The following is a 22,500-nucleotide window of genomic DNA, read 5'->3' as shown; positions in this document are numbered from 1 at the left end:
TGTGCCTGTGCCTGTGCCTGTGCCTGTGCCTGTGCCTGTGCGTGTGTGTGTGTGTGTGTGTGTGTGTGTGTGTGTGTGTGTGTGTGTGTGTGTGTGTGTGTGTGTGTGTGTGTGTGTGTGTGTGTGTGTTTGTGCGTGTGTGTGCCTGTGCCTGTACCTGTGCCTGTGCATGTGCGTGTGCGTGTGCGTGTGTGTGTGTGTGTGTGTGTGTGTGTGTGTTTTGCGTGTGTGTGTGTGTCATGATGTCCTTCACACTGCATGCTGACCTCTGACACTCATTCAAAGGTCATTATATTGATCATTTGTGCTCGTATGCCTGCAAACAATAACATGAGCTCTTCTCTTCTGTCATTCAACCTTTTGTTGTTGTTCAGAAATAGCAGTCACGCAGATCCCTGATAGCAAACACGTTGGGAAATGTCAGTCTGTCATTAAGATTCACCAGAACTAGGTCAGTGCTTCATATAGGCTGACTGCTGCTGTTCCCTCCGGACACTCTGAACCCCACCGTCACCCCGAGGGCTGAGTCCAACCGTCCAGGGACTGCTACACAAACATTCATTATGATCCTCCTCCATCTGGGAGGTGTGCTTTAATTTAATGACATCATGAGACACCAACACATTAGTCAACTCTCGCTTTAATGCAAATCTAAATGGAGGCGTGCCGTCTCCAGGGCGGCCTGTGTTACCTGGCCAGCCTGAACTCTTCTGCTCCTCCAGAACAATGTTGTTCTTGTTGCTGCATCTCACTGGCTCAGAGTAGCAGAACAGCTCCACACTGGTAATACTGCCACAGACAGGACAGACACAATGATGCCATGGAAGTAAACTGTCCAGGTTTGTGTTTCTCACTGGCACAGACACACAACTCGTGTTACTTGTGTGTTGATGATTCAGTGGTTCAGATGTTCCCTGGTGTGACTGCTGTCAGTGAAGGTCCATTAGTGGAGGCGTGAAGGATGCCACATAAGCTGCTAAAGTCTCCTGGAAAACTAGGTTGCAGCAAGTTTCCAAACTTGACTTACTTTTTGACTTCAATTAAAGTTAGATTGAAATTCAAAGACCAAAGAGCTGGAAGTGGATCAATGGCAGGACATGACAGACATGCTGTGGTTGTGACGGAGGCATCAGTTAATATCCACGCCATGACAATCACATGCTGGTTGTGTTGAGCTCAGTGCAACGTGTCAGCGTGAGCATGAAGCTAACGTGTCCTGAGGGGGTCCCAGTCTCAGACCTGGGTGGAGACACGCCGAGGTGGAGCAGTCCATAGATAAAGCTCGAGAGGTTTGGACATGTGGCGAGGAGAGACAGTGGACATGTTGGACAAGGCCACAGAGGAAGACCTCAGGGAAGATTTGTGGACATTGTCCTGGGGGGCTTTCCCCTTTAATGTCTCTCCTTCACAGGGGGAGATTAAGATCAGTACCAACATTTTTCAACTTGAAATGGTTGAATGTTGCATGATTTAAATTCCACAAGGGATTTCATTGTATTGTTGTTGTGAATCATGTCCCCAAGCCTTAGAGGTGTGAGGACATCCTTGTTATGTTAATTGTTGGTGTGGATGTGATGGTTGTGTCCATTTCCTACAATGGACTGACATGAAGCAGGATGTCTTTTGTCCTTGATGGACTTTATAGGCTCCACCTTTGAAAACCTCACTCAGATACAGGAGCTGAATGGTTGGTTGTTATCAAAATAACATTTCATCACAGTGACGTCTCAATATGACGGCTCTGAACATTAAGGAAGCAACACGAGCACTGCATAAAACTGGAGTCACTTTATTATTAAACATATATTCAAAATGTGATCTTATTGTAAATGTTTCTGTGTTGACTGATCTTTCATATACTGTATATCTTTATCTGTGTTCAATAACGTCTTTATCATTCCTGCGTTTCAGTCACCTTGTGCCCAATGTAACGCCTCTCAGTTTTATTAATACAAACTGGACTGAAATAGAAAATCAGTGTTGGAATGTTACGAACCTACAGCACATAATTGTTTCACTGCCCATCCAATCATCCATAAATAAACCACAGAAATGCATCAATCAGCCACTTTCTCAATAACTACCTGGTACAGAGACACGTGATGAGCAAACGGATCACCTCCTTCCTACACTCAACTAGGAAGCCTCTGATTAGATTTTTGGTGAATACTTGCATTCCTGTCTCTGTTCCTTTGCCTTTTGAAGTGTGTCCATCACGGCTGTTTGTTGTTTCCTCTCTTTTTATTCACATGATAAGGAGATAATTGTCGGGGTGCTGGTTTGAAAGCACAAACAAAGCCTGTGGTGACTAGCAGCATCCTGAGACGGCCCCAGGGGCCCCCCTGCAGAGCCAGGACCCCCCTGCAGAGCCAGGACCCCCGCAGAGCCAGGACCCCCACAGAGCCAGGCCCCCCCTGCAGAGCCAGGGCCCCCCTGCAGAGCCCGGACCGGCTCTGCCTCCCTCTTTCTTACACTCGCCTAATTGTGTGCCGAATACCTGCAAATGAAATGGAATTGGCCAGCACAAGAGAGAAGCTTTTCTTCAAAGTAATACAGCAATGCTCCATTCTTTATTCACCCAATTCTATTTACATTATAAACAAATACACTGTCAGTTGTCCCACCACATACCTAAACACAAGTCATACCTCAACCTTGACAATGTCAACAAATCGATTTATCCTCTGAAATGCATCAATTGACTGAGAAGGTTTCCATCACAATGCCAGCGTATTTTGGGCACAGTTGTAATGTCAATAATAAAAACTATATATACCTGGAGGAGCCTCACATGGTCATAAGAAAAATCATCCAACAATTATAGCAACACTGAGAAGTTTGACAAGGTTAATTGTCTTATTGATTTCTAAAATGGCACACACACGCACACACACGCACACACACACATTATATACTCAAAACAAGAATTGGAGAAGAATTTCACACCCTTATCTCAAACCGATCATGTCCCTGGTTCAAGTCTGACCCAAACATTTCAGTGTCGCCTCTCGTTGCCTGCATGGCTTCGTGCCGCAGCGCAAACGCTGGCGGTCCACTGGAGTTCCTGAACTGTCAGTGTGGGGTGTTACTCTGTGGACCCTGTCTTACCCAGACTCGGCTGGGATCAGCTCCAGCACTCTGCAACCCCCAGTTGGATAAAGTGGTCATAGAAGATGGATGTAGGTAAATCATAGCATGCGTGTTGATAAGAGATTGAACTACCTGTGGTGCTGGAGGCAATCCCAGTTTAGTGGGCGAGGGCAGGACACACCTGGTCAGCTCAACACCACCTCAAGACAACCACACACACTCTCATTCACACCTTGGGGCAATTTGGGGTCTTCAGTTAAACTCACATGCATGTTTTGGGACTGTGGGAGAAAAACGCACACACTCACAGGGAGAACATGCAAACGTCCAGACAGTGATGTATATGTTGTTGCTGTGAGGCCAGAGTGATAACCACTGCTCCCTTAACGTTACCATGAACAATGTAATCATTAGGAATGTCTGCAGTGACTAAAGACTGCTTTAGCTGCAGTCACCTATAGTTGTATGTTCCTGCTCGTGTCTTAATTCACTGCAGGATCATTTCCCCTGTAAAACCCGTCGTTTACATAAACGTTAGCGCGTCCCTTTAAATGTGTTGTGATATGAACTCCAACTCCCGGCAGCCCTTGCGGTAAATACTTCCTCCCAGTTGGCTGCAACTGAGGTCAGCTTCCCCGTGCAGCTCTGTGAGTGGCTCGCTCACTGTGTCAATCAGACGTCACAAAGCACGGACCAATGGGATCTCTCCGCTTCGCGCGGTGGGCGTGGCTCCAGCGCTTCCTCTCCGGTCGTTGTTGTCAACCTGCTGGCTGAACTTGGTCCGTCCGCTCGGAGCCTGGTGTCGGTCTCCAGCTGTGCCCAGCTGTGTCCAGCTGTGCCCCGGCTGTGCCCGCCCCGGTGTGCGCCAGGATGACGCCGTGCTGAGGGTGGTCGCGGTCCGGGCCTCCGCTCCGCTCCGTGCCGGCTGCATGGTGCTCCGTGTCTCCGCCTGCAGTCTGGCCTCCAGCCACGAACCGACTTCTTTCCTCCGTCGCTTCTCCTGCTTTTCTGTTTTTTTACGAAGATGGCGGTGAGGAGGACCCTGTGAACTCAATGACTGTCAGAAACATCGCCTCCATCTGTAATATGGTGAGTCTCGTCCACCCCCATCAGTGTGTGTGTGTGTGTGTGTGTGTGTGTGTGTGTGTGTGTGTGTGTGTGTGTGTGTGTGTGTGTGTGTGTGTGTGTGTGTGTGTGTGTGTGTGTGTGTGTGTGTGTGTGTGTGTGTGTGTGTGTGTGTGTGTGTGTGTGTGTGTGTGTGTGTGTGTGTGTGTGTGTGTGTGTGTGTGTGTGTGTGTGTGTGTGTGTGTGTGTGTGTGTGAAGGCACGCAGCTCGTGACAGCCTGTTGTTGCGTAACGTGCGGCTGCAGCCTGGTCACATCCCGGGGGACTAATCTGTGTTGATGTTGCGTCCAGAGACACTGAGGAGTGTAAGAACAGACTTAACAGGCTTTATTTAGCCTGGAGCTGCAGGACAGTGAGACTGCAGGACAGTGCAGGACAGTGAGACTGCAGGACAGTGCAGGACAGTGAGACTGCAGGACAGTGAGACTGCAGGACAGGAAGGCTGCAGGACAGGAAGACTGCAGGACAGGAAGACTGCAGGACAGTGAGACTGCAGGACAGGAAGACTGCAGGACAGTGCAGGACAGTGAGACTGCAGGACAGTGAGGCTGCAGGACAGTGAGACTGCAGGACAGGAAGACTGCAGGACAGGGAGACTGCAGGACAGGGAGACTGCAGGACAGTGAGACTGCAGGACAGGAAGACTGCAGGACAGGAAGGCTGCAGGACAGGAAGGCTGCAGGACAGTGAGACTGCAGGACAGTGAGACTGCAGGACAGTGAGACTGCAGGACAGTGAGACTGCAGGACAGGAAGGCTGCAGGACAGTGAGGCTGCAGGACAGGAAGGCTGCAGGACAGTGAGACTGCAGGACAGTGAGACTGCAGGACAGTGCAGGACAGTGAGACTGCAGGACAGTGAGACTGCAGGACAGTGAGACTGCAGGACAGGGAGACTGCAGGACAGTGAGACTGCAGGACAGGAAGACTGCAGGACAGGAAGACTGCAGGACAGTGAGGCTGCAGGACAGGAAGACTGCAGGACAGTGAGGCTGCAGGACAGTGAGGCTGCAGGACAGTGAGGCTGCAGGACAGGAAGACTGCAGGACAGTGAGACTGCAGGACAGGAAGACTGCAGGACAGTGAGGCTGCAGGACAGTGAGGCTGCAGGACAGTGAGGCTGCAGGACAGTGAGACTGCAGGACAGGAAGACTGCAGGACAGGAAGACTGCAGGACAGTGAGACTGCAGGACAGGAAGACTGCAGGACAGTGCAGGACAGTGAGACTGCAGGACAGTGAGGCTGCAGGACAGTGAGACTGCAGGACAGGAAGACTGCAGGACAGGGAGACTGCAGGACAGTGAGACTGCAGGACAGGAAGACTGCAGGACAGGAAGACTGCAGGACAGGAAGAATGCAGGACAGTGAGGCTGCAGGACAGTGAGACTGCAGGACAGGAAGGCTGCAGGACAGTGAGACTGCAGGACAGTGAGGCTGCAGGACAGGAAGACTGCAGGACAGTGAGACTGCAGGACAGGAAGACTGCAGGACAGTGAGGCTGCAGGACAGTGAGACTGCAGGACAGGAAGACTGCAGGACAGTGAGGCTGCAGGACAGTGAGACTGCAGGACAGGAAGACTGCAGGACAGTGAGACTGCAGGACAGTGAGACTGCAGGACAGGAAGGCTGCAGGACAGTGCAGGACAGTGAGACTGCAGGACAGTGAGACTGCAGGACAGGAAGACTGCAGGACAGTGAGGCTGCAGGACAGTGAGGCTGCAGGACAGGAAGGCTGCAGGACAGTGCAGGACAGTGAGACTCGTCCCCCTTTGACATGCATCAAGCAGCAAGTCGCACCGACCCAACGAGTGTCCAGTACATTTCCGTTGGGAGACCAGAGACCTGCAGACCAGGGTCTTCAGCGTGCCGGACCGTTAGAATAGTACAAGAAGAACCTTTACATGTCTTTGCTGTGGAACAGAGTATACGTGATGTAAATGTCTATATTTCATAAAAACCAAGCAATCACTACTAAAAAGTGGAGTTTCACCTCAGACACAACGCTCTTTATCCTCCCAAGGTTCCTGTGGCTCAGAGTCCTTCTGTGTTTCCTGAAGGCCGAATTGTTCTGTAGAGCCAGACTCCACCATATTGTTCTGTAGAGCCAGACTCCACCATATTGTTCTGTAGAGCCAGACTCCACCATATTGTTCTGTAGAGCCAGACTCCACCATATTGTTCTGTAGAGCCAGACTCCACCATATTGTTCTGTAGAGCCAGACTCCACCATATTGTTCTGTAGAGCCAGACTCCACCATATTGTTCTGTAGAGCCAGACTCCACCATATTGTTCTGTAGAGCCAGACTCCACCATATTGTTCTGTAGAGCCAGACTCCTTCATATTGTTCTGTAGAGCCAGACTCCACCATATTGTTCTGTAGAGCCAGACTCCACCATGACCTGCAGTTTGAAGGTCACAGTGATGTCACGAAACGTGTGAGATGTTCATGAGTCCAGGATTCAAACACTGATTTTCACAGCAATGTGGCATCAAATGTCAGAAGGGGTTGATCAGCCCTTTTCTTGTTCATGTGTTATTTCGATTTGAACGTATTTGCAGGTCCACTTATTGTACTTCTTACAGTATTCGCAGCAGCATATCTGTATCTGCACCGCAGGTGACTTGAGTTTTTGTCAGACTGGAAGCAGTAAATGGACAAAGCAGCATTCAGCACCTGCTTCCAGGCAGAAATGACGGCTATTAAAAGTCCAGGCCTCCCTCAACCTGCCTGGTCTCCCGGGGCGGAGGTTCATGTGGAGACGGTTGGATCTCTGACAGCCAAATGGCTTGACAAGAGAAAAGTACGCTGCTTATCCACCAAGACGTTAAATAGTCCCGACTTTTGACGTGGTTCTACTGTTTGGACCTTATCTGCTTTCTGCTTTGACACAACGCTGGTGTGTGTGCATTTCCATACACTCTTATGTAAACTGCGACCTCAGCTGTGTCACTGGTCAGTCTTCCAGTGGACCCCTGTGGAGGTTCTAGATGGAAACACTTCAGACCCGCTCCTGACGCCGTTACGCTCATGTGCCTGCGATGCTGCGTTCAAATCCGGCTCGGGAAATCGCCTACTCGTCTCCTCACAGTCACAAGGATGTTTAGGTACCGAAAAAATGGCACCGTTTGATTTGACATGAATCCGTACTCCGCAGTACTGACAGAATTTCATCAGTATCTATAAAAGTACAGAAGCCAGTACAAATCCCGAATTAAAACCCATTCAGTGATTTTGTTTTCTGATTTGAAGGCGTATCGACTTCCTCTCACACTAAATAGTGAAAACTAGGATGATTTCCAAGTGAATCTTTACGCCTCATGATATTATCAAGTATTTAAGTTGAATGAATATGCTTTCTGATGACTGTGCAGGTCTTTAGGTAAACAGCACAATAATAAAGAATGTATATTAAATGGCCTACAATGCGACGTTACCAGTAGAATATTGGTAAAACATGCTGCTCTACTTGGTCGACGTAAAAGACACTAACATGTTTAAGACAATAAAATGACATAATTCAGCCATAGGATATATTCTGACGATGCAGAGATGTTTCTTACCTGTTCACTTTGCACGTCTACGTCTTCACTAATCTAAACGGTTGAACGCCACAGGTGGAAACACGTTGTTGTGAGATGACTGAGGAAATGATGGCAGGACGTCTTGTTTTGTCCCTCAGGGCACCAATGCCTCTGCTCTGGAGAAAGACATCGGCCCGGAGCAGTTCCCCATCAATGAGCACTACTTTGGCTTGGTCAATGTGAGTATCAGCTGATCGTCTGTCCAGCAACAACGCTGGCGTCGTGTTTCACAACAAGGCCAGGACTGGTGTTTGGTGCAGGTTCAGGGGACGGTTCCTCCATGTGTCCACATAAACAACAGCCTCTTGGCTGGAATCAGTGGAGAAAGTTGTTTGTTGTTTTGTACTAAATCACCAAAGTTGATTGAGATGAGGTTTTGAAATGTGTTTGTGTTGCTTCCTCCGTCAGTTTGGGAACACGTGCTACTGTAACTCGGTGCTGCAGGCGCTGTACTTCTGCCGGCCGTTCCGGGAGAACGTCCTGGCCTACAAAGCCCAGCAGAAGAAGAAGGAGAACCTGCTCACATGCCTGGCCGACCTCTTCCACTCCATCACCACGCAGAAGAAGAAAGTGGGCGTCATCCCGCCCAAAAAGTTCATCTCCCGACTCCGGAAAGAGAACGGTAACGCTCTTCATGTCACTGTGGACAGACGAGTCCAAACCCAGCGCAGCGTTCCACTTCTCACCAAATGGTTTCACGTGAGCGAGCGATGGCAGTGGTTTGTGTGGCGCCGGGCTGGAGGTCAAGGTGCTGCTGGTGGTGAGGTCAGGGACAGTAGAGCCCACTGTTCTCTGCTCCGGTCAGGAAGCCCTTTATGTGGCCAACAATGGCGTCTCTGTTGGGACCGGCTCTGACCAGCTGCCTCCTCTCTCTCCTCTCACTGTTCACCTTTCACATCCACATCCATGAAAACAGGAGCGTCTCTGACGGTTCTGTTCAATGTGAGACTGGTTCTGTATGTGGAGAACCTCCCAGCAGAAACACACACGCTATTCAGCTATTAGACTTGATTGATTACAACAGCTGTCAGCTCGTCTTCCACTGGGGCTTCGTCTGGTTTTGGTTCTGTTTAGTTTTCTGTTTGTTTTCTCAAGTGAAAAAGTTGCGTTCACACACCTGGAGGCTAAACAAGGATCCAATACACTTTCTTTTAAAAACAATCAAACATGGTTGATAAAAGCATAACTGCAAGGTGCAAGTACAACATTTGTTTGTGTTTTAGAAATAAGCAATCTGCGTTTTAATTCATTTATGTCACAAAACTACGACCTTTAAGCATTTACATTAAACGTCTCAGCAGACGGAGTGAAACTGGAGCCACGGCAGGAGAAAAGAAGAACATAAATTAGAATCTGGCTTCCTGGAAATAGTGGACACATTTCTTGATAAATGCATCTTTTGTGGTAAAAGACTAGCGACAGGGTTTGCAGGCGAGTCCTGGACCGTCGCTGCAGCCTGAGGCCAGAAGGAGAGTTGAGGTCGTGGACAGGAAGGAACTGAATGCAGAGACGTGACGTGACAAGTTATCAAGTCTTTAACACACGCTGGCAGTAGTGTGATGTGTCTTCCTCATGCCTGCAGTCTTTTATTGGTTGTCGTGAAGTGCTGCTGGTCTCGTGAGTAATGAAGGTAGAGAAGAGATGGACACTAGCAGGACGCCTCACCGTCTCCGTCCTACGAGCAGAACAATGATGAAGGTAGAGAAGAGATGGACACTAGCAGGACGCCTCACCGTCTCCGTCCTACGAGCAGAACAATGATGAAGGTAGAGAAGAGATGGACACTAGCAGGACGCCTCACCGTCTCCGTCCTACGAGCAGAACAGGGATGAAGGTAGAGAAGAGATGGACACTAGCAGGACGCCTCACCGTCTCCGTCCTACGAGCAGAACAACGATGAAGGTAGAGAAGAGATGGACACTAGCAGGACGCCTCACCGTCTCCGTCCTACGAGCAGAACAACGATGAAGGTAGAGAAGAGATGGACACTAGCAGGACGCCTCACCGTCTCCGTCCTACGAGCAGAACAACGATGAAGGTAGAGAAGAGATGGACACTAGCAGGACGCCTCACCGTCTCCGTCCTACGAGCAGAACAATGATGAAGGTAGAGAAGAGATGGACACTAGCAGGACGCCTCACCGTCTCCGTCCTACGAGCAGAACAATGATGAAGGTAGAGAAGAGATGGACACTAGCAGGACGCCTCACCGTCTCCGTCCTACGAGCAGAACAGGGATGAAGGTAGAGAAGAGATGGACACTAGCAGGACGCCTCACCGTCTCCGTCCTACGAGCAGAACAATGATGAAGGTAGAGAAGAGATGGACACTAGCAGGACGCCTCACCGTCTCCGTCCTATGAGCAGAACAATGATGAAGGTAGAGAAGAGATGGACACTAGCAGGACGCCTCACCGTCTCCGTCCTACGAGCAGAACAGGGATGAAGATACAGGAAGTGGTATAGTAGCTTATCTGAAGGAGATTTTTTCAAATGGACCAGCAAACTCAGTTTGGAGCTGGTTTGATGGACCTGAGATGTCCAGCTGTGTCCAGCTGTGTCCTGCTGCATCACAGCGTCCTCAACCTCTCCTGTGCTCGTAGTTTCATGTCCAGATTAAAAGCCCGTCTTTTCTCCGTCTCGTCTGCACCGACCAGATGAGCCAGACAGGAATGCAAGCAAAATGGAAATTGCACATTTTCTCGAGACACTGAATTGTGGACGTTCAATCAAGGCTCACAGCTGAGTTCTTGGTGTGGACCCCCCGCTGGGCCCCCCCGTTCTGTTGTGTTTACTGATATCGGTCTGCAACAACCTCTTCCATTGAGCTGCTCTACTGTAAAAGCTGCACAGAGCAGCTCAGATTAATTCTACCTTTTCTTTCTAATTGGCATGTGATGTTTACAGTGCTGGTTTTAAGACTTGTCCATGCTTGTTTCCTCTGGTCACACTTCTCCAGCGCTGCAGAGACGTAATGGACACTGTCCAAAGCTTTCTTTTATGTCGGCTTGTCTCCTGCTTCCATGTGCAGTAGTACTGGCAGACCGACAGGATTTAATACTCTCAACTAATATACTTCACTAGTTACAGGTAAACAATTGAGAACCATAATATGCAGCAGTGTGACTTTAGTGTTGTTCAATCTCAGCAAGCGATGATGTCACAGGATTCCTTATTTTTTAAAGAGCTGTCCAAACGTGCACAACTGGAAGGTTGTAGTTTCTACTAAGTGTTTATTGTTTCTCCTTGGAAAACAATAATCACATCTTTCTGTGTTGAAAAAATGATTCCAAACTGAGATGAGTCAAGTCAAAGTGAACAACATCCCTGAATACTGTGTGTGTGTGTGTGTGTGTCCGTCCGTCCGTCCGTCCGTCCGTCCATCCGTCCGTCCGTCCTCCACTTATTAGACGAATGTTCTCAGGAAGGCCGGTTCCATCCAGCTGTTCCTGTTATGTTTAAAGTGCTTTTGCAGAAGATTTGCCGTCTTGTTCCTCCTCTTCCACTCTTGTCTTGTTCCTCCTCTTCCACTCTTGTCTTGTTCTTCCTCTTCCACTCATGTCTTGTTCTTCCTCTTCCACTCATGTCTTGTTCCTCCTCTTCCACTCTTGTCTTGTTCTTCCTCTTCCACTCATGTCTTGTTCCTCCTCTTCCACTCATGTCTTGTTCCTCCTCTTCCACTCTTGTCTTGTTCTTCCTCTTCCACTCATGTCTTGTTCCTCCTCTTCCACTCTTGTCTTGTTCCTCCTCTTCCACTCTTGTCTTGTTCCTCCTCTTCCACTCTTGTCTTGTTCTTCCTCTTCCACTCATGTCTTGTTCTTCCTCTTCCACTCATGTCTTGTTCCTCCTCTTCCACTCTTGTCTTGTTCTTCCTCTTCCACTCATGTCTTGTTCTTCCTCTTCCACTCTTGTCTTGTTCCTCCTCTTCCACTCATGTCTTGTTCCTCCTCTTCCACTCTTGTCTTGTTCCTCCTCTTCCACTCTTGTCTTGTTCCTCCTCTTCCACTCATGTCTTGTTCTTCCTCTTCCACTCTTGTCTTGTTCTTCCTCTTCCACTCATGTCTTGTTCCTCCTCTTCCACTCTTGTCTTGTTCCTCCTCTTCCACTCTTGTCTTGTTCCTCCTCTTCCACTCATGTCTTGTTCTTCCTCTTCCACTCTTGTCTTGTTCTTCCTCTTCCACTCATGTCTTGTTCCTCCTCTTCCACTCTTGTCTTGTTCCTCCTCTTCCACTCATGTCTTGTTCCTCCTCTTCCACTCTTGTCTTGTTCCTCCTCTTCCACTCTTGTCTTGTTCCTCCTCTTCCACTCTTGTCTTGTTCCTCCTCTTCCACTCTTGTCTTGTTCCTCCTCTTCCACTCTTGTCTTGTTCCTCCTCTTCCACTCATGTCTTGTTCCTCCTCTTCCACTCATGTCTTGTTCCTCCTCTTCCACTCATGTCTTGTTCCTCCTCTTCCACTCATGTCTTGTTCCTCCTCTTCCACTCTTGTCTTGTTCCTCCTCTTCCATTCATGTCTTGTTCTTCCTCTCCCACTCTTGTCTTGTTTCCCTCCAGACCTGTTCGATAACTACATGCAACAAGACGCCCACGAGTTCCTCAACTACCTGCTGAACACGGTGGCCGACATCCTGCAGGAGGAGAAGAAGCAGGAGAAGCAGAATGGACGCCTCAAGAACAACGGCACCGCCATCGTCACGGAGACCGAGACGGAGAACAAGACGGAACCCACATGGGTCCACGACATCTTCCAGGGAACTCTGACCAATGAGACGCGATGCCTGAACTGTGAAACGGTTCGTCGCTCCACTTTCTCACTTTATCTGTGGACTTTTCCAGATGCAGTTTTTGTGGTTGTGTCCTCAGCAGCTCGGTGTGTCCCCCAGTCCCCCGGTCTGTCCCTCAGTCCCCCGGTCTGTCCTCCAGTCCCCTTGACCAAGTGTCCTCTCCTGAATGAGTCTGTGAGACGGATGAGCTGTTTTCAGAGGTTCTGAGAGATGCACACAAGAGACAGGAACAAAAAAGACTAAAGTCTGACCACCTGTTTGTGTCAGGACTGGCTGGAGACCTTGTCCTCGTGGTGTGGAGGCCTTGTCCTCGTGGTGTGGAGGCCTCGTCCTCGTGGTGTGGAGGCCTCGTCCTCGTGGTGTGGAGGCCTCGTCCTCGTGGTGTGGAGGCCTCGTCCTCGTGGTGTGGAGGCCTCGTCCTCGTGGTGTGGAGACCTCGTCCTCGTGGTGTGGAGACCTTGTCCTCGTGGTGTGGAGACCTTGTCCTCGTGGTGTGGAGGCCTTGTCCTCGTGGTGTGGAGGCCTCGTCCTCGTGGTGTGGAGGCCTCGTCCTCGTGGTGTGGAGGCCTCGTCCTCGTGGTGTGGAGACCTTGTCCTCGTGGTGTGGAGACCTTGTCCTCGTGGTGTGGAGACCTTGTCCTCGTGGTGTGGAGGCCTCGTCCTCGTGGTGTGGAGGCCTCGTCCTCGTGGTGTGGAGACCTTGTCCTCATGGTGTGGAGGCCTTGTCCTCGTGGTGTGGAGGCCTCGTGGTGTGGAGGCCTTGTCCTCGTGGTGTGGAGACCTTGTCCTCGTGGTGTGGAGACCTTGTCCTCGTGGTGTGGAGGCCTCGTCCTCGTGGTGTGGAGGCCTCGTCCTCGTGGTGTGGAGACCTTGTCCTCGTGGTGTGGAGGCCTTGTCCTCGTGGTGTGGAGACCTTGTCCTCGTGGTGTGGAGACCTTGTCCTCGTGGTGTGGAGACCTCGTCCTCGTGGTGTGGAGACCTCGTCCTCGTGGTGTGGAGACCTCGTCCTCGTGGTGTGGAGACCTCGTCCTCGTGGTGTGGAGACCTCGTCCTCGTGGTGTGGAGACCTCGTCCTCGTGGTGTGGAGACCTCGTCCTCGTGGTGTGGAGACCTCGTCCTCGTGGTGTGGAGACCTTGTCCTCGTGGTGTGGAGACCTTGTCCTTGTGGTGTGGAGACCTTGTCCTTGTGGTGTGGAGACCTTGTCCTCGTGGTGTGGAGGCCTTGTCCTCGACTCCACAGCTCTGCACTGCACAGACACAAACGTTAGCCAGTAAAATGAGCATTTGAGCGACGGCCCTGTGTCGCGAGTCAGTTCAGGAAACGAACCACTGAGTTACGTGAGTTTGTCTCATTTGTCTGCAGGTGAGCAGCAAGGATGAAGATTTTCTGGATCTTTCTGTGGATGTGGAGCAGAACACGTCCATCACCCACTGTCTCAGGTAACATGGGGGTTCTCAGCTGGACAACCTGACGTGTCCCTCTGGTTTAAACATGAAGTGACGTGTGGTGATGCTCTTGTGTCCAGGGACTTCAGCAATACAGAGACTCTGTGCAGTGAGTATAAATACTACTGTGAGACCTGCTGCAGCAAGCAGGAAGCACAAAAGCGGTCAGTGAAGCGTGAGAAGAGTTGAAGAGTGTGGTTGTGAGAACGAGGCCCTCCAGTGTGCTTTGTGCTCTGCAGAATGCGTGTGAAGAAGCTCCCCATGATCCTGGCTCTACACCTCAAGAGGTTCAAGTACATGGAGCAGCTGCACCGCTACACCAAGCTGTCCTACCGGGTGGTGTTCCCTCTGGAGCTGCGTCTCTTCAACACCTCTGGGGACGCCGTCAACCTGGACCGCATGTACGACCTGGTGGCCGTGGTGGTCCACTGTGGGAGGTACATCGCCCCCCCCCGGGCCTCACAGACCAAGCTGGTTCCCAGAAGCCTCTCCTGACGCGCTGATCCCACTTTGCATTTGCTCACCTGCTCAAAATAAACAGGCGATCATCTGTCTAAGAAACAGTCCATTAAATCAAGCCCCTCCTCTCCTGTTGACAAAACTGAAGGTTGCAGTGCGTTTGTAAGAAAAGAAAGTGCAGTTCTTTCTTCCTCAGATACTCAAATACGTTAAACTATAATGTGTATTCAGCTCATTTGAGTTAAAACCTCAGGATCCTCAGGCCAGTAATAATAATATGTATATCAGAGTAATAGTTAAAGTTGTAGAGGAAGTAAATAAGTGTTTTATTGCACACTGCTCGGTCCTGCACTCTTTATTCATACCTTAAGTTTCCCTACAGTTTGAATATGTTACAATTGATGGATTGTGTTTTATATCCACAATAAAATGATGTAATGTCTCTTATATCAGAGGTTTTATTGAACATTGAAATGATTTGTTTTGTGGTGAACCAAATTTTCAATGTCCATTTTTTTACTCTTCAACTTCAGCCTAAAGATGTTGTTTTTCCTCTCTGGGTGCCAGGGAGCAAATAACACAACAAACTGTTTACCAACACCCAATGCACCAAAATAAAGTGATCTTCAATTAAATATTGCAGTGCAGAGAAATATATAATCACCCAAAAACAGTGATTTTTGCTTGTTTCTGGTGACCATTTTGTACGTAATATAAATACTATTTGAGAAACCAATCTGATAGGATTTTCACAAAGTCCACATTCTGGGCTTTCAAAAGAGGAGCAGCAAGAATTAAAGTCACCAAACCTGCAGGATTTTCTGATGAAATGAAAATGATGTTGAACACCAGCAGCATAAACATCAGACGTGTGAAGCCAAAGTTAGTTAGATATTTTAATATTAATATTCAAATGAGCTACAAGCTAAATTTACTGTTGTGTTGCTTTTATTCCAGTCGCGTATAATTTGGTAACACTGCATGCAACCTCCTGTTTTCATTTGGGACAGACGTCAAAGCTTGGCAGAGCAGCGCTGCAGGAGTTGGGAGGCTGCGGGAGTTGGGAGGCCGCGGGAGTTGGGAGGCTGCGGGAGTTGGGAGGCTGCGGGAGTTGGGAGGCTGCGGGAGTTGGGAGGCTGCGGGAGTTGGGAGGCTGCGGGAGTTGGGAGGCTGCGGGAGTTGGGAGGCTGCGGGAGGTGGGAGGCTGCGGGAGTTGGGAGGCTGCGGGAGTTGGGAGGCTGCGGGAGTTGGGAGGCTGCGGGAGTTGGGAGGCTGCGGGAGTTGGGAGGCTGCGGAAGTTGGGAGGCTGCGGGAGTTGGGAGGCTGCGGGAGTTGGGAGGCCGCGGGAGTTGGGAGGCCGCGGGAGTTGGGAGGCCGCGGGAGTTGGGAGGCCGCGGGAGTTGGGAGGCCGCGGGAGTTGGGAGGCCGCGGGAGTTGGGAGGCCGCGGGAGTTGGGAGGCCGCGGGAGTTGGGAGGCCGCGGGAGTTGGGAGGCCGCGGGAGTTGGGAGGCCGCGGGAGTTGGGAGGCCGCGGGAGTTGGGAGGCCGCGGGAGGTGGGAGGCCGCGGGAGTTGGGAGGCCGCGGGAGTTGGGAGGCCGCGGGAGTTGGGAGGCTGCAGCGTGCCTCTGATGAAGCCTCTGTTTGTCTCCTGCTTCCTCAGCGGGCCAAACAGAGGTCATTACATCACCATCGTGAAGAGTCACGGCTTCTGGCTGCTGTTCGACGACGACATCGTGGAGGTGCGTCACTCTCATTGTTTGCTGGATGCTCTTTGACTCATTGTTTGCTGGATGCTCTTTGACTCATTGTTTGCTGGATGCTCTTTGACTCATTGTTTGCTGGATGCTCTTTGACTCATTGTTTGCTGGATGCTCTTTGACTCATTGTTTGCTGGATGCTCTTTGACTCATTGTTTGCTGGATGCTCTTTGACTCATTGTTTGCTGGATGCTCTTTGACTCATTGTTTGCTGGATGCTCTTTGACTCATTGTTTGCTGGATGCTCTTTGACTCATTGTTTGCTGGATGCTCTTTGACTCATTGTTTGCTGGATGCTCTTTGACTCATTGTTTGATGGATGCTCTTTGACTCATTGTTTGCTGGATGCTCTTTGACTCATTGTTTGCTGGATGCTCTTTGACTCGTGTGTGTTGTGCCGTCGTTCACGTCGTCAGTAAACACTGTCGCTTCCCTTGTCCAGAAAATCGACGCCCAGGCCATCGAGGAGTTTTACGGCCTGACCTCCGACATCTCCAAGAACTCTGAGTCGGGCTACATCCTGTTCTACCAGTCCAGGGAGTGACGCCGGAGCCCATCTGCTTGGTTTCAATCCTTCTGTTTTCCCGATCAGACCTGGGCTCCGGCGGTCCTGGACCTCCTCCTGGAGTCCGAGCCTCTGTGCCAATTGGCTGCCCAGCGTCGTCCTCTGGGTTCCTGTGCTTCGTCTTCCCCTCTTTCTTTCTCTCTCTGTGTACGTGTGCAATTTGATTTGTGCTTTTGTCACCTGCATCTGGACTGCACTTTAAAAACAAAAGTAAAAAGGCTCTACAGCATGACGGAAACAAAAAGGCATCATGTGGTGCTGGGAGGAGCCTGCAGGGGGCGCTCTCTGCCAGGTAGCATAATGAAGCAAAGGTCTGGTACTACCAATATATATCTGTGTTTTTAAGGTCCACTTCCATGACCTGCCACCCAGTTGTGACTCGTCGTTCGTGATGTTTTCACCGCCGTCGTCAGGAAATGCAGTTGAATAAGATGTGGAGAGAGAGAGTTCATGCATTTCTGATGGTTTTGAAGCAATAGATGGACGAGAACAAGAGAAGCGTCAAACGACCTGAAACTGTCGGCCTGTCTGCAGACTGGCGCTCTCATTTATTAACATTTTTATGCAGAAAACAACTGGCCTGCACTTTTTCTTCTCCAGCAAATGTTGTATTTACAAGAAGAAGCTCGACAGTAAAATCTGTATTTTTTCTTTCGTATTGACCAGAGCGGCACATTTATGAGGAGCAGAATATTGGGTGGAAGTGAGCAAATGCATGTTTGTTATAAATCTGACTTTGTGTGCAGCTTGTTCACTTTAGGTGAACACGACGTTTCCCGAGGGCTTCCTGCAGTGGCGCAGTGGTGCAGTGGTTGGCGCTGTGGCCTCACACTGAGGCGTCCAGGGTTCTAACATGGCCCGCCGATTTTCTGTGTGGAGTTTGCATGTTCTCCCCATGTTTCCTCCCACATTCCAGAAAAACCTGCACCAGGGGTCCCTGAGCAAGACCCCCGGCCCCCCCACACCTCGGTGTGGCTGATGGGTCAGGTCGGGAAGGGTTAATACAGCGCTATGAAATAGAAATGAAAAACTAATGTAAACGAGGCTGCAGTGACTAAACACTGCATCCATTCAACAAAATCGAACAATGCCTATATCGGATCGAACCAGCTGAGTCTTTATTATATTACTGTTAAATTTAAACCCCTATTTATTGAATCCAAAATATTTATGACTGTTTTATGTTGAATGTGCTCCTGAGGGCCTTCGGTGGAACACCAAGTTCTGTGTTCAGAAGTCAAATATTACAAGATTGATGTGATGCAGAAAGAGACCATCAGCCGCTTGTTCCACTTTGGATTTGACTGTAAAACATTTCAACTGAATTGTGCAATAAGAGGCTTTCAGAGTTTCAATGTGAACTGGTTTCTTCCTGGGTGTTCTGGTGTGTCCGTGCTGCTGGAGACACAACCAGCCTCGTCTTCATCACTAGCTAGTGAAGTGGCTCCAGTCAGGCTGCATCTTCATGAACTGGTTTGATATGGTGAAGGTTCAGATTGTAGACCTGAGGCTTCTCACACTTCCCACTTTCTCCTGAACATTTACTTTATTCTGGGTCCTTTTTTAACCTGTTTGCACAGACTTTGAATTTTATTTTACAATTCCCTGTTCTTTGTCTTTGACCATATAAACTGTTTGTGTCATATTTAAAGCATAGCGTTAAAGATTCCTATGTTAATGTTCAATACAACATCTGTACTGTCCTTTCCAGAGGTTTTCTGGCGCCGCCCAGTAGAATAGTGCAACATCCAATGACTGTGTTGATGTGAGACGTTCCTGTAAGCTGCACGTAAAAGGAAATGAGCATTTCAAACACGTAGCAGGTAGAAGTAGATAGTCTTTGTTCGGTTATTGTCTGTGTCTGAAGAAGAAAGTGAAGAGGGACCCCCCGCGGTGATGAAGCCACTCCTTTCTACCGTCTCGTCACCGTAGTTTGTTTCTGGGCCAAGTCACCAGGAAAACACGCCAAACGAGTTGCAGCGCTCTTTAACAAAACCTTCTTTTCTTTGTAAAGATGCATCTGTACATAAGGAAAACTCTTGTGGAAATAGCAGAATATTTTTTTAAAGCAAAGATCCTACAGTGTAAATGTGCTCTTGGCAAAGACTTTAGCTGAATGCAAGCTGTTAATGAAGAAATGCTGTTTTACAATCGTAACATAATCAGAGTTGTCGGCCACGTTACTGTTCAGCGGGGACAGGAAGTGTCTTGGACCTGGTGAGGACAAAGACACTTTAACTCACTGATCTTCCATCACCACTTTATGCACCGGCTCCGGCTGCACTGCTCTCTGCAGCCTGTACAGCTACTGTGTGGGCGGGGCCCGGGGGCGGGGGCGGGGCCCGGGGGGCGGGGCCCGACCGAGCTGCTCTGGGGCTTTTAAAAAGAGCAAATGGAGAAGAGTCTCCGTTTGCCAGTTAAGTGAAAGTGCACTTTACTAGTGAGGAGCTTCATGTTTTAACTTGAGCAACAGTCTGACTCACTGTAGATTTCTTCTTCAGTTCAATAAAATGACTATCAGCTCACCTGAGTCCGTCTTTATTCACATACTGACACTGATGTGGTGGGGAGGACGAGGTGAGGACAAGGTGAGGACTGGTAGTGAAGACAAGGTGAGGACTGGAAGTGAAGACAAGGTGAGGACTGGAGGTGAGGACTGGTAGTGAAGACAAGGTGAGGACTGGTAGTGAAGACAAGGTAAGGACTGGAGGTGAGGACTGGTAGTGAAGACAAGGTGAGGACTGGTAGTGAAGACAAGGTAAGGACTGGAGGTGGGGACAAGGTGAGGACTGGTAGTGAAGACAAGGTGAGGACTGGAGGTGAGGACTGGTAGTGAAGACAAGGTGAGGACTGGTAGTGAAGACAAGGTAAGGACTGGAGGTGGGGACAAGGTGAGGACTGGTAGTGAAGACAAGGTGAGGACTGGTAGTGAAGACAAGGTGAGGACTGGAGGTGAGGACTGGAAGTGAAGACAAGGTGAGGACTGGTAGTGAAGACAAGGTGAGGACTGGTAGTGAAGACAAGGTGAGGACTGGAGGTGAGGACTGGAAGTGAAGACAAGGTGAGGACTGGTAGTGAAGACAAGGTGAGGACTGGAGGTGAGGACTGGTAGTGAAGACAAGGTGAGGACAAGGTGAGGACTGGAAGTGAAGACAAGGTGAGGACTGGAAGTGAAGACAAGGTGAGGACTGGTAGTGAAGACAAGGTGAGGACTGGAGGTGAAGACTAGGTGAGGACTGGAAGTGAAGACAAGGTGAGGACTGGAGGTGAAGACTAGGTGAGGACTGGTAGTGAAGACAAGGTGAGGACTGGTAGTGAAGACAAGGTGAGGACTGGAGGTGAAGACTAGGTGAGGACTGGAAGTGAAGACAAGGTGAGGACTGGTAGTGAAGACAAGGTGAGGACTGGAAGTGAAGACAAGGTGAGGACTGGTAGTGAAGACAAGGTGAGGACAAGGTGAGGACTGGAAGTGAAGACAAGGTGAGGACTGGAAGTGAAGACAAGGTGAGGACTGGTAGTGAAGACAAGGTGAGGACTGGAAGTGAAGACAAGGTGAGGACTGGAGGTGAGGACTGGAAGTGAAGACAAGGTGAGGACTGGTAGTGAAGACAAGGTGAGGACTGGAGGTGAGGACTGGAAGTGAAGACAAGGTGAGGACTGGTAGTGAAGACAAGGTGAGGACTGGTAGTGAAGACAAGGTGAGGACTGGAGGTGAGGACTGGAAGTGAAGACAAGGTGAGGACTGGTAGTGAAGACAAGGTGAGGACTGGAGGTGAGGACTGGAAGTGAAGATAAGGTGAGGACTGGTAGTGAAGACAAGGTGAGGACTGGTAGTGAAGACAAGGTGAGGACTGGAGGTGAGGACTGGAAGTGAAGACAAGGTGAGGACTGGTAGTGAAGACAAGGTGAGGACTGGAGGTGAAGACTAGGTGAGGACTGGAAGTGAAGACAAGGTGAGGACTGGTAGTGAAGACAAGGTGAGGACTGGTAGTGAAGACAAGGTGAGGACTGGAAGTGAAGACAAGGTGAAGACAAGGTGAGGACTGGTAGTGAAGACAAGGTGATGACTGGAAGTGAAGACAAGGTGAAGACAAGGTGAGGACTGGTAGTGAAGACAAGGTGAGGACAAGGTGAGGACTGGTAGTGAAGACAAGGTGAGGACTAGAAGTGAATAAATGACAGTTTTTGTTGTATAAATTCAGTTACTAGAAAAAGGTTCACAATCAATCGACTGTTTCTTTTCCCTGGTTTGAGGTTTAATCTAAAGTTTGACTGTCGTCATTCCAAACCGGCTGCATGATGTTGGTGTTGCTTAGTTTTGACATCATTAACTTGAGTTCCTCTCAATCAACTGCAGGAAAATCCAAATGACACAAACCTTCCACATGTCTACTGGAGCTTCTGTTCATCACTGCCTGTGAACTGAGGACATGCTCTCGTCCTCGTGTCTTCGTGTTGACCACTTTGCTGATTCACACATTTTAATTGTGCATAATTGTAATAATCATGTGCATCATTGCCTCGCCACATCCTGCACAGTCGTTAATCCAGGAAACCCTGCTGCATGTCAGATTAAGAGATAAATGACATAAAGCACTCCCAGTGATTTCACAAGGTTTTGTCACTGGGTGAGTAATTCACAGGACACATTATGGACTTAGAGATGTATTATCATAATAAATCTTGTACCTAGATCATGTTTTCCAAACCTCTGAACATTCAGGCCACGTGTCCGTCTGGTTCCTGATACGCCAGATTATATTATATTATAGTATATTATATATTATATTATATTATATGATGGCTACAGAAACGGATTTACCTTCTTTCCAGGAGTAAATACACTTTTTGCTGACTGACAGTTGCAGTGAGACTCTGAAGACTTTGTAAGATGTAAGATCCTCAGCAGACCCCCCAGGGGGTCCAGACATGTTAAACACCTCCTGTTGGTGTCCTGAGAAGAGACTGGAGCTTCTTCTCAGAATCCCTCGTCTCCCACAGACCAGCAGCACAGACGATTCTAATGTCCTTGTTGTAAAAAGACAGTGTCGTCATCGTCTTCACAGGAAGTGACAGATGAATCAAGACAACAGGAAAGTGTCTGGAATTCATCTTTAAAAAGACAGAAAACAATTTGAAGAATTGACAAACTAAAATATACCATTTATTTGTAGAAACTCTATCACAACATGTATTTTGAAAGTATAGCTATGACCCATGTAAAATCCTAATAGAATCAAGATGATCACAAAGACCCTTCAGACGAATAACAAGTTAAGTAAAGTAGTACTGTAGAGTACACAAGCAGTAAACTGAGAAAACACTAACCACAGTGTACCACCAGATCACTCACTACTCTATTACTATCAACTGTTCATAGGATTTCATCCACATCGTCTCTGCAGAGACAGTAGAGCACCGGAACCACGAAAACCTGGTCCAACTGAACACAATGAGCAGAAACATGAAACACAATGACTGAGGTCAGTCGTCAAGTACTGGAGGACGTGAGGTTAGCTAGCCTTTAGCACCACACTGGTTGTCTGGTCTGCTGGAGGCCCCACATGGAGACATGGAGACATGGAGACATGGAGACATGGAGACATGGAGACATGGTCTGCTGGAGGCCCCACATGGAGACATGGAGACATGGAGACATGGTCTGCTGGAGGCCTCACATGAAGACATGGAGACAT

The 22,500-nt window shown here is 49.2% G+C and overlaps 1 protein-coding gene across 2 annotated transcripts; it reads left to right on the top strand.

The window, feature by feature from the left end:
* Positions 1–3,856: 3,856 nt before the first annotated feature.
* Positions 3,857–19,116, top strand: usp46 (ubiquitin specific peptidase 46). Of its 2 annotated transcripts, none has more exons than XM_080505975.1 (9): positions 3,857–4,179; positions 7,896–7,976; positions 8,206–8,419; positions 12,348–12,586; positions 13,941–14,017; positions 14,104–14,187; positions 14,263–14,424; positions 16,143–16,221; positions 16,682–19,116. In XM_080505975.1, exons 1-9 carry the CDS (start codon positions 4,144–4,146, stop codon positions 16,781–16,783), a joined length of 1,074 nt encoding a protein of 357 aa, XP_080362101.1. In that variant the 5' UTR covers positions 3,857–4,143; the 3' UTR covers positions 16,784–19,116. The 2 variants fall into 2 exon arrangements, with proteins under 2 accessions (XP_080362101.1, XP_080362100.1); XM_080505974.1 differs by having other exon boundaries at positions 14,263–14,460.
* The last annotated feature ends 3,384 nt before the right edge of the window (positions 19,117–22,500 follow it).

Source organism: Blennius ocellaris (genome assembly GCF_963422515.1).
Source record: "Blennius ocellaris genome assembly, chromosome: 12".
Classification (NCBI taxonomy): domain Eukaryota; kingdom Metazoa; phylum Chordata; class Actinopteri; order Blenniiformes; family Blenniidae; genus Blennius; species Blennius ocellaris.
This window is presented reverse-complemented; position numbering and strand designations above follow the sequence as displayed.

Bases quoted from the DNA above. Each gene is read 5' to 3' on its own strand.
- usp46 (XM_080505974.1), top strand. From the start codon at position 4,144: ATGACTGTCAGAAACATCGCCTCCATCTGTAATATG. The intron at 4,180-7,895 runs GTGAGTCTCGTC...TTTGTCCCTCAG, and splicing joins TCGCCTCCATCTGTAATATG to GGCACCAATGCCTCTGCTCT. The intron at 7,977-8,205 runs GTGAGTATCAGC...TTCCTCCGTCAG, and splicing joins ACTACTTTGGCTTGGTCAAT to TTTGGGAACACGTGCTACTG.